Source organism: Dermochelys coriacea, chromosome 19 (genome assembly GCF_009764565.3).
Source record: "Dermochelys coriacea isolate rDerCor1 chromosome 19, rDerCor1.pri.v4, whole genome shotgun sequence".
Taxonomy (NCBI): domain Eukaryota; kingdom Metazoa; phylum Chordata; order Testudines; family Dermochelyidae; genus Dermochelys; species Dermochelys coriacea.
The window spans coordinates 3026874-3038083 of NC_050086.2; the positions used below are offsets into that span (position 1 = coordinate 3026874).

At 43.6% G+C, this 11210-nt stretch overlaps 1 protein-coding gene across 2 annotated transcripts in view; it reads left to right on the plus strand.

Annotated features, from left to right (window-relative positions):
• The window catches only part of TRAPPC3 (trafficking protein particle complex subunit 3), a 26423-nt gene extending 15763 nt beyond the window's left edge, over positions 1 to 10660 (plus strand). For both annotated transcript variants that reach the window (XM_043505903.1, XM_038377372.2), the window contains 4 exons: positions 4982 to 5079; positions 5599 to 5698; positions 7068 to 7250; positions 7823 to 10660. In XM_043505903.1, the coding sequence (XP_043361838.1) occupies positions 4982 to 5079; positions 5599 to 5698; positions 7068 to 7250; positions 7823 to 7942 (501 nt within the window). In that variant the 3' untranslated portion in view covers positions 7943 to 10660. The remainder of the gene's footprint in view (positions 1 to 4981; positions 5080 to 5598; positions 5699 to 7067; positions 7251 to 7822) is intronic.
• Positions 10661 to 11210: the final 550 nt, after the last annotated feature.

Here is an 11210-nt window from a genome sequence, read left to right on the forward strand (position 1 = left end):
GGGGGCGCCCGGACCGTGGAGGCGGCGGCGGGGGGGGGCCTGGAGTCGGGGGTGTGTGTGTCCGGACCGTGGGGTTGGGGGGCCTGTAGTAGCGGGGGGGTGTGTTGGGGGCGGGGGGGGCCTGGAGTCGGGGGGGGCGCCCGGACTGTGGAGGCGGCGGCGGGGGGGGGCCTGGAGTCGGGGGTGTGTGTGTCCGGACCGTGGGGTTGGGGGGCCTGTAGTAGCGGGGGGGTGTGTTGGGGGCGGGGGGGGCCTGGAGTCGGGGGGGGCGCCCGGACCGTGGAGGCGGCGGCGGGGGGGGGCCTGGAGTCGGGGGTGTGTGTGTCCGGACCGTGGGGTTGGGGGGCCTGTAGTAGCGGGGGTGTGTGTTGGGGGCGGGGGGGGCCTGGAGTTGGGGGGGCGTCCGGACCTGCGGCGCCTTCGGCAGATTCCTAGCGGTTCTGAGGTGGGGGCCTCGGGGCCGGTGCCAAGCTGCTGGCAGGAACCCGGCTAATCCTGCCGGGCACGGGCAGCTTGCGCCATCCTGGTACTGGGGGGCCGTGGGGGTGAGTCTGGGCGCCCTGTTTGCTGACTAGCTCCGGCTGCGCTGTATGCCCCTGTGCCTGCTCCAAGCCCCTGCATCGCAGAACAGCGACCCCAGCCCCGGGGTGGCTCGCAAAAGTCTGGGATGCCTTAAATACCTGCCTCCCGGATCCCTGCAGTGTCCCCCCAACGTGTACCCCACAGTGATGGAGGCTGCTGCTGGGGTGTTAGGAGCTCAGTGGTGGATGTTTTGTCAGCTAAGGGGCTTGTGTTAATGTTTATGTGGGGAGTTGTCTGGCTTAAACCACAGCTATCCTAATCCTTAGAGCAACACCCACAGTATAAAGAAAAGGAGGACTTGTGGCACCTTAGAGACTAACAAATTTATTTGAGCATAAGCTTTCGTGAGCTACAGCTCACTTCATCGGATGCATTTGGTGGAAAATCCACATCCACATCGGATGAAGTGAGCTGTAGCTCACGAAAGCTTATGCTCTAATAAATTTTTTAGTCTCTAAGGTGCCACAAGTACTCCTTTTCTTTTTGCGAATACAGACTAACACGGCTGCTACTCTGAAACCCACAGTACACACAGCATTACTTCAGCTCCTTATAATAGTGCTGCAGAGTCCTGGCTTCCTTAGACTAAGAGCAGGAGGGCTATCTTTTTTTATATTTGTAGAAATACGCCTTTGACCTGCACAGTACATATCACACGTTGCCTTTTTGAAAAGGTTAGGCCACATTTGGGTCTTGCCTGTCTATAATCTTATTCCGTGTTAGCACTCCAGATGAATCTAGGAGTGTGAAAGATATGATAGGTTTCAGAGTAGCAGCTGTATTAGTCTGTATCTGCAGCTGAGTTAGTCTGTATCCGCAAAAAGAAAAGGAGGACTTGTGGCACCTTAGAGACTTACAAATTTTTTTGAGCATAAGCTTTCGTGAGCTATAGCATGAATCTGATGAAGTGAGCTGTAGCTCACAAAAGCTTATGCTCAAAAAAATTTGTTAGTCTCTAAGGTGCCACAAGTCCTCCTTTTCTTTTTTTGAAAGATATGAGGAACAAAGGTGTAGAGCATAAATTTCAACATGAAGATAAATGGAGCCAAGCTCATCCATCCTTGATTTAACAACTCCATTAAATCGCAAGTGAATGTGGCTCGTTGACTTAAATAGATCTTCATTCATTGATTTTATTTTCTCCCTCAGTCTTTTCTACACTAGGATGAATATCTGTTGCAGTTTGCAGGGTTCAGCAATGGGTGCAGATGCTGAATTTGGTTTGTCTGTACTCGGCAATAATTGAGCTCCATCCATTGCAGACCCCCTTTGTCGGCCACTGACTCCATTTTTCTTGTGTGGACATGGCTTTTGTGTTTAAGTCATTGGATTTATTTAATTAGCATTCAAACATTCTTGTTACCACAGTAGTAGTAGTATGCTACTGAAGATTGTCTAAAAGGCCAAGTAAACTTAGATTAATGATTAATTTGCTGTGCTTTCATATATACATGAGAATGAAATACAAAAAGGCTACTTGCTGTAAAGCTGATAGGCAATTTGAGTCTACCAAATTATGTAAAAACCAAGCATTGATCTACAAGTCAGATCTCTGTGACTTTAGGTATTTTTAAATTGTATAGATGCATTGACTAACATTTGAACATTACTAAATGGCATCCTCTAGCCTCTTCCTTTCAATTGCAGGCTCCTTTTATACACTTCTTTCAGATTGATAGTAGTAGATGAAAGCTTGATGACAGGATGCAGTTAATTTAAACACTTTGGACTGGTAACAGCTGGATTTTCTCCATCTATTCATCCACTGCTCTGTCCAGCTGCCAGGCATGTGACTTCACTAAAATGATATGGTTCCTTAACAATAATTTAACCTTTTTGGCATGTTGGTTAATTTTTTCTCCAGGTTCCTGACTATACCAGCTGAGTTAAAGGAGCCTTCTGTCTTGTCCTTTTTGAGTAATATAAACTGAGAGCATCTTAATCTTTGACTTTCAGTGATGAATTTAGCATTGTAAATGCTAAACAAAGAATAAATTCCAGCTCTATAGAACTGTAATTCTAGTGGCTTTCCTGCCGGTTTCACTAATTCTTTTTTTAACCAAACAGGAGAGCCTAGATGTGTATTCTCTCCAATTGTTGACCTTGTTAATTAACATTAGGTCTTAATGACAGGACAGAATACTCTATAACGTCTAACAAATCCAAGTTCTACTCATTGAATGTAGCAGCTTGGGAGTGATTCCTTCCTGTGTTTCAGACTTAGCTGTGTGTGAACTTGTTCAGAATGAGGTGTGATCAGTTTGTCTCACTTAACTCTGATGTTGTCTCTTTTCCCTTCCTTTCTGCCTGCCTGCTGCTTTCATTCTGTAGTATTGGTATTTGCCATTCATTTCACCTTCTGCATCTATGCATCTCATGGTAGGTGATAGGCTACTTAATTTGAGACTAGACTTTCCATGATATTTCTAACAGTTGCAAAAAATGAAACCCAAAGTCTTAAATATTAAAAATAACATGTCTCCTCAAGTAATTACATTTATTTCTGATAATGTGAAAAATTAACTTTGGTGTAGATTCTTTGCTTTTATTTTTCAGCCACTTAGGAGAGAATGAATTTGTAATCAATTGCTGTTCTGATTAATGGCTACTAAGAAAACACTAACCATCTAACACTAACCATGTCTTAATCACTTTGGGCTCAGGAAATATAGTGGTAGCAGCTGTGAGAGAGCGTCTGTTCTTTTATTAATCTTCTGTGTGATTCTGGCACTTGTGGAAGAACAATAATCTTGATTAGAATTGGGCATAGTGGGTGCAGCTGCATTGCATACCTGTGTACTTCAGTCCTCACCTGAAACAGTCCCTGCTGTTCCAGTCCTGGTCTTCGTGAGCAGAAATAGCCTTTTGTGCTAAATTATGTGCAGTGGACAAATCACCTTTAGGGGCTGGGATGTAACTACCATACAGACAAAAAAATAAATCAGTTTATGAATGCAGGGTATTTTTTGTTCTAATGAAGGGAACTGCATGTGGAATCTGAGAAGTACAGTGCAAACGTGACACAGGGAAAATATGGATAACAGAGGTTGAGGGCTTTTATGGGATATGTACACTATCACCTCTCTAAAAGTCACCAGTCCAAATCTAAAGGAGTACTTGTGGCACCTTAGAGACTAACAAATTTATCTGAGCATAAGCTTTCGTGAGCTACAGCTCACTTCATCGGATGCATTCAGTGGAAAATACAGTGGGGAGATTTATATACGCACACAGAGAACATGGAACAATGGGTTTTACCATACACACTGTAAGGAGGAGGAGTACTTGTGGCACCTTAGAGACTAACAAATTTATTAGAGCATAAGCTTTCGTGAGCTACAGCTCACTTCATCGGATGCATCTGTAAGGAGGGTGATCACTTAAGAGGAGCTATTACCAACGGGGATGGGGGGGGGAGGAAAACCTTTTGTGGTGATGATCAAGGTGGGCCATTTCCAGCAGTTAACAAGAATGTCTGAAGAACAGTGGGGGTCGGGTGGGGGGAGAAATAACATGGGGAAATAGTTTTACTTTGTGTAATGACCCATCCACTCCCAGTCTCTATTCAAGCCTAAGTTAATTGTATCCAAATCTAGTTCACATTGCTAGTAATTGTAAATTGTTGCAATGATAGTGATTATTTGGTGCTCGGTATGAAACGACTTGGAGGTCTCACTCCAGTTCTTAATGGCGTGTTCTGATTATGATCTTGAGACACTAATTGGTAGTCCACCAGAGAGGCTAAGGATTGAATGACAAGGGAGACTGAACAGCCCTATAGATGACTCCTTCAAGTCAGGGCTGGACACATTAGTGGGGAGTGCAGTGTGTACTGGGTGCGGTGCGGGGGAATGTGCTTTGCCTCTGCCCATGTGGTTCATATGCTGGAGATGGAAGATTTGTCTCTGGGGCAGTAAGTTTGTCACCTTTGAGCAGCACCCCAAAGATTTTAAATATACTAAAGTTTACTGTTAGGTTAAAAGAAAAGGAGTACTTGTGGCACCTTAGAGACTAACAAATTTATTAGAGCATAAGCTTTCATGCATCCGATGAAGTGAGCTGTAGCTCACAAAAGTTTATGCTCTAATAAATTTGTTAGTCTCTAAGGTGCCACAAGTACTCCTTTTCTTTTTGTGAATACAGACTAACACGGCTGCTACTCTGAAACCTGTTAGGTTAAAGTTTCCTTAAAATATGAAATCTGGGACCTCTGTAGATACAGTAATATCTGTAGTGTAGTAGTAATTGATGTAGTAATTGGTATAGTAATTGATTCCTTTGAATCGGAAGCTTTCTGGCCCCCTTTCCAGGCCAACTAAAGTAAGGTGGGGTCAAAACCCAAAGGTGCCCAGGGATTTTTCTGCCCAGCTGATGGTAAATTCCTTTTGAATCTGTTTAGAGCTCGGAGCTCTTCACTCTGACCTATGGAGCTTTGGTCACTCAGCTGTGTAAGGATTATGAGAACGACGAAGATGTCAATAAACAGCTTGACAAAATGTAAGTTAACCTGTTGGAGTTTGAGTCCTTTGGGAAAGTTTGTAGTAGGCAGAACTGTTTAAACTGCTGTTTCTTTTTTCTGCACCCAATCCAACCGGCAGACTGAACACTGTTCATTTGTGTTTTTTTCAGAATTTAAAACAAAATATTTTCCCCTCCTTTTGTATCTCTTCACATACTAGTTTCAGAGGACAGCTTTATTGCATAGATTTAGAACAGGGGTTCTCAAAATAAGGGTTGGGACCCGTCGGGGGTTGTGAGGTTAATACGTGGGGGGTCACGAGTTGTCAACCTCTACCCCAAACCCCACTTTGCCTCCAGCATTTATAATGGTGTTAAATATATAAAAAGTGTTTTTAATTTATAAGGGAGGTCGCACTCAGAGGCTTACTATGTGAAAGGGGTCACCAGTAAAAAAAAAAAAAAAAAAATTTGCAAGCCACTGATTTAGAACATCTTCCTGGAGCTGAGCTGTGCTGTTATGATTCTATAGTTTGCTGCTGTTTGGTGCATTGACAGGGGCTACAACATTGGAGTTCGGCTAATAGAAGATTTTCTGGCCCGGTCCAATGTAGGAAGATGTCATGACTTCCGGGAAACTGCAGATGTGATTGCAAAGGTAATCCTCCAAGTACAGCCTTGCATGTCTTTACCAATGCTGGTCCTATGCCTGTCCCAGCACCATAACCAGGCTGTTCATGGACTGTTAAGGTGAACAGCTTCTGATTTAGAATGAGATAATGAATGGTGCACCAATTGTATTCTAAAATGTATCTTGTGGCTTCTTGCTTCCTGAGCTTAACTAGAGACTTTGAAATCATTTTGTATCCAAACCAGAGTTTCCTGAATATGGGGTGTCCTAACCATACAGCTAAGGGTAGCCTAGAAATCCTCCTTACCTGTAAGGGGTTAAGAAGCTCAAATAACCTGGTTGGCACCTGACCAAAAAGGACCAATGGGGAAAGAAGATACTTTCAAATCTTGCAGGGGCGGGGAGGAGGCTTTGTTTTGTGTGTTCTCTTGGGAAGCAGAGAAGCATCAGGTCAGGAAACTCCTTCTCCTATAAACCATCCTAAAAGTCTCTCATGTTACAAAAATTGTAAGTAAAAGCCAGGCAAGGCGTGTTTTGCTTGTGAATTTTTCCTTTGCAGGAGGGAGGTATATTCCTGTTTTTTGTAACTTTGAAACTAAGCCTAGAGGAATTTCTGCTGTGTTCTTGAATCTTTTGTTACCCATCCTGTAAAATCAGGATGGAAACAGAGGTGATTTTTACCCCTTTTTTAAATAAAATCCTTCTTTTAAGAACCTGACTGATTTCTCTATTGTCCTAAGACCCAGGGGTTTGAGTCTGTGATGACTTTGTAACCAATTAGTTATATTATTCTCAAGGCTCCCCAGGAAAGGGGGTGTAAGGGCTTGGGGGGATATTTTGGGGGAATAGGAACTCCAAGTGGTCCTTTCCCTGATTCTTTGTTGAATCACTTGGTGGTGGCAGCGTACTGTCCAAGGGCAAAGAATTTGTGCCTTGGGGAAGTTTTAACCTAAGCTGGTAGAAATAAGCTTAGGGCGTCTTTCATGTGGGTCACTACATCTGTACCCTAGAGTTCAGAGTAGGGGGGGAACCCTGACATGGGGAGAAAATAACCCAAGGAAATGGAAACTGCTCTGAATTAGGCAAAATCTGATTCAAATAGTATTCTTGGATTTTTCCCTTTGGGGAGGGAATATTGCTCCCCTCAATTTCCCCACCTGTGAGAAGGGGATAAAATTAACCTACTCACAGGGCTGGTGTGTGCCTTTGGGTTGGATTTTTGAAAGCACCCAAGGAAGTTAGGTCCCTGACTCCTCTTAACTTTCAATGGGAGCCAAGGATCTGATTTTCTTAGTAAATACTTGCAAAGCTCATTAAGATTCTTTGATGACCAGCGTCGATGGGAAATATTACCGTTTGGGTCACTTGCTTGTCTCTGCTCCATGTAACTCAATAGGTGGCATTTAAAATGTATCTGGGCATCACCCCGAGCATCACCAACTGGAGCCCAGCAGGCGATGAGTTCTCCCTCATCTTGGAAAATAACCCTCTGGTGGACTTTGTGGAGCTGCCTGATAACCACTCATCTCTTATTTACTCCAACCTCTTGTGTGGGGTGTTGCGAGGAGCCCTGGAAATGGTGAGGCTTCTCTTCTCTCCTATGAAGTGTTGTGGAGATCTTGGCTGGAAACGAAAACATGGAGCCTTCTGCAGGCATTTCAGCCCCCTTGTGCAAGTTTGTGGTCTTCATGTTTTCTCTTGCCGTGAATCTATATCAAGAGCAAAGTAGAACTGGAGGAGCCAGTTGGTTGGTATTGTCCAAAGGGAAGGGTCTGTGCTGAATAAAGTTTATAACTCTCTGCCTCAATTAATGGGGGAGTGTGTAGATGCCCTGGGGATAAGGATTAGCTGGAGTCTGTCTTCTAGAAGCAACGCAGAGTTCTGAAGGAATCCCAACCGCTGCTCTTGTTAGGAGGTCTGTCTTTCTAGGGAATGATATGGCCCCATCCCAATAGTATCTGAGTGCCAATGGCGTAGGGGGACAAGCTTATGATCTTTGATAGAGTAATTAGTGCCCTTTCTAGGACCCCATATGATATGTCCTGTCCTGTGTCTTGGATCCCCTATCTTAAGGGGTGGACAGCTAATAGGAAAGCTGTTAGTTTAACTTCATAGCAACTTTCCTTTTGGTTTTTCTTCTCCGTCCCGCAGGTTCAGATGGCCGTGGATGTGAAATTTGTCCAGGATACATTGAAAGGAGATGGTGTCACAGAAATACGAATGAAATTTGTTAAGCGGATTGAAGACAATCTCCCAGCTGGAGAGGAGTGAGCCACAGCGCAATCTCCCAAAGGGACTGGAGGGACCAGCTGCTGTGGCCTGTTGCCCTTGTCATGGATTCATAGGGATTTAGTGCCCCCTTTAAATTCCTACCCTTAAAGACTCACTGACTGTTTAAGTTGTTACATTTCCATTTTCCATATAAGACAACTCTCTGGGTTACTCTACCTATACCACAGGTTCATTCTAAAGATTTTCACAGGGTGGATAACTTTTTCATACGACCCTCAGAGACTCTTTCTACGCTCAGTTTTTAGCTGGATATTTGGCTGTGTGCAAATGTCTGCTCCTTAAATGCTAAAAGATCTTCAGGCGGTTCAAATATGGGACTGAGTTTCATAACCAACGTTGGAGACCGAGCACAAAGAGAACCCATCATGGGAGCTGTTTTCTTCTTGAGACACATGCATTTCTCCCACTGATGCTTGTGAGGGCTATGCTAGGCTTGCAGATGGAGGGGGTGCAACATGTGACTGACTGGCTAACACATGTATGTAGCAGCAAAGAATGAAGCATATGAAGTGAAAGGAATGGGAGTGCCCAATGGCGCATACAGTAGGTCCCACTCTTTCCAGCTGTGCCTCTTCTTACTGAGGACAGTGTCTTTTGTTAAAACTCTGCAGTAGGTTCATGGTGTGAAAAAGTGATGGCAGAGCACTTCAGACAAGCCCTTTTTATCCAAAATAAAGCATGGGGGCTTTTCAGTGCAAATGATCTGCTTCCATTTGAGGTAATGGTGCTCTTTGGTGAAAGGGATTTGGTGGCAAAGCAAACTTCTGGTTTGTCAGGGACTGTTTTTGAGGGTCAGCAGCATCAGGCTTTAAGTTCATTTAGCAGAACAGAAATTCATTTGCCATATTAGAACACCATGACTCTCTCTTTTGCACTAGTCCTATGAACATTTCCAGTCTCTGCTTGGAAAAATAGCCCTGGTGAGTTTGCTATGAATATTTGGTACTGAAGCATTTATTAAATACTGTTCTCCAAAATATACAATGAGATTCTGCACTGATCTCAGTTTCTTACTCAAAGCAAACTACTCCTAACTAATTCTGAGTACAATAGTTAAATACACACAAAATTCAAACCTCATTATTTTAAGGACTAGCCAGGGAAGGCTACCTAGAGTGTAGTATCCTAACACGAGGCTGGGCGAGGAGAATGATATAAAGATGAAGAGCGTAACCAGCATCTCAGGAGATTCAAATTACCTGGATCCTCATTTTTGGAGGCAGGGATTTCCAGTTTTTCTCTCACAACAATGCTGCTAGGAGCTAATCCTGTGGAACAGTGTTGTCTGGGTATATTGTGCTATGGTGGTGGTCTGACTCTGTTGTGTGATAAGGTTCATAGGGGGACAGGTAAATTGCATGATGATGCCCTGAATATTTTTAATGGAAAAAATAAATTACAGTGGCTGAAATGCATCCAGCATTTCACAGTGTATACAGCCTGGATTTTACTTCCCCTGTCTGACAATATCTAGATATCAAATTTAAACAGTACAAAGTACTGCATTTCAATGCATTTCAGCCAGTGTAATTCCACTTTCCTGCTATGATGTAGAAATACTGCACAGTGTGAAATGGGGCTTTGGTAATTTTTGTTGTGCATAGTTAGATTAAAATAGAAGTTTCCATATTATTTTAATTGGTAAGATGCAGCAATTTATATCCTCTGCTCTTGTTTAGAAATAACTAAATGAATTGAAGTAGTGTTATTGGGTCTAAGATAAAACAAGAGGCTGGAAAATTAACCCCTTTTGACACTTTATTCAAATGGAAAATTCAATTGAACTTTGCAAAGTGCTTGGAGGATGAAAAGCATTTAAGTGCAAAATTGTAAGAGACAAATTTTAACAGGCATTTTCAAAATTAACTCCTCTGGGACATGAGTTGTGACTACCTTAATGTCAGCCTTAGCCAGGAAATCGTGGACCTGACTGTAGACGAAAGTCCCCTTTTATCTGTAGTTGGGGGATGTCTCCAAGTTGAAGATGATGAGCGCACACTGAAAAATGATGTGAGTGAAGCTTGAGCTGCTGCCACCTCTGCTGTATCTGTTCTAGGGATAGACCCTGCAGATCTGTCGCCTTTCGCTAGCCTGAAATGCCCTTTAGTCCACTTCTGTAAAATCCTTTGCTGAGTATGTTTGTGACCATGAAAAGCTCCCCCTACCTGAGTCACAATTTATCTTGGAGTTCAGTGCAATTACAACTCTGAGCAAATCCTGCCTCTTTCACTTGATTCCTGAGGGGAAAGATAGGTATGGTTATGAAGTGAACTACAGTCACCAAGTTCATTTCACCCAGCCAGTGGGTTGCAGAAGGGTTTGAAATGGAACTGTCTAGATTGTGAATGCTCTTATTGTGTATTGGTCCATCTGTGGGATGCCAGTTCCTGTTTTGAACGTTGAGCTGTCAGGAATGTCACCCATTCTGGAATTTCTGCCTCTCCCTAATGAATTCTGATAGCTACAGGAGTTGAATACCCAGAATAGTATCTTGCAGTTCACCCTTAAGAAGGCAGTAAGAGTCTATATTTAAAGAGTTGCATTGACAGAGCTGATGGCTCTGTGTGTTTATTGGGTGTAGGGTGGTGTTTCAAAGATGTGTAAGGATCACTCATTTGTTTCCCTTTATTGGTGCTTGTAAATCATTTTAAGGCTGCATTTTAAAAGCCAATACATTAAAAAAAATCCCAATGATGACTTTTCAGTGGTGGTCTGATCCTTTCAGTAAAGTCTGGGAAGGGGCTGAGGTGAGCCGTGGATGTGGCATGCTTTCTTGGACTGACAAGGTGGTAGGAGTGCTGTAGAAGGAATGTGTTTGGCTGTGCGGGCATGTGTGGTGGTGGGAAGGAATTTCAACCGTGGCAATTGAGAAACAGTAATCGGTTATCTTAAAGGAAGCGTGTGTAATTCTTCTTGCCCAGAAAGATGGTAGCTTGGAGAAGCTTTTGTGTGTGGATCCCAGACTCCTTGTTTGGTCACATTAGGGCATGGCAGAAACTCTGTTTTTGCTCATTCAAGAACTGGCATTCTGGCAGGGTCATTCTCTCCAATATGCATTCCATGTGCCCGTGCCGGGCAAACATACTCTGCAAAACAGTCACTAACTTTACAAGTGGCTCCTTTGTACTAGAAACTTGCGCTAGGAAAATGCCTTGGCCGTACTGCAAGGAGAGAATCTAGCCCTTATCCCCCCCACTGCCTCTTTTTGTTCAGTCTCTTTAAAGAAATGTCCGGCTTGCTGGCTAGA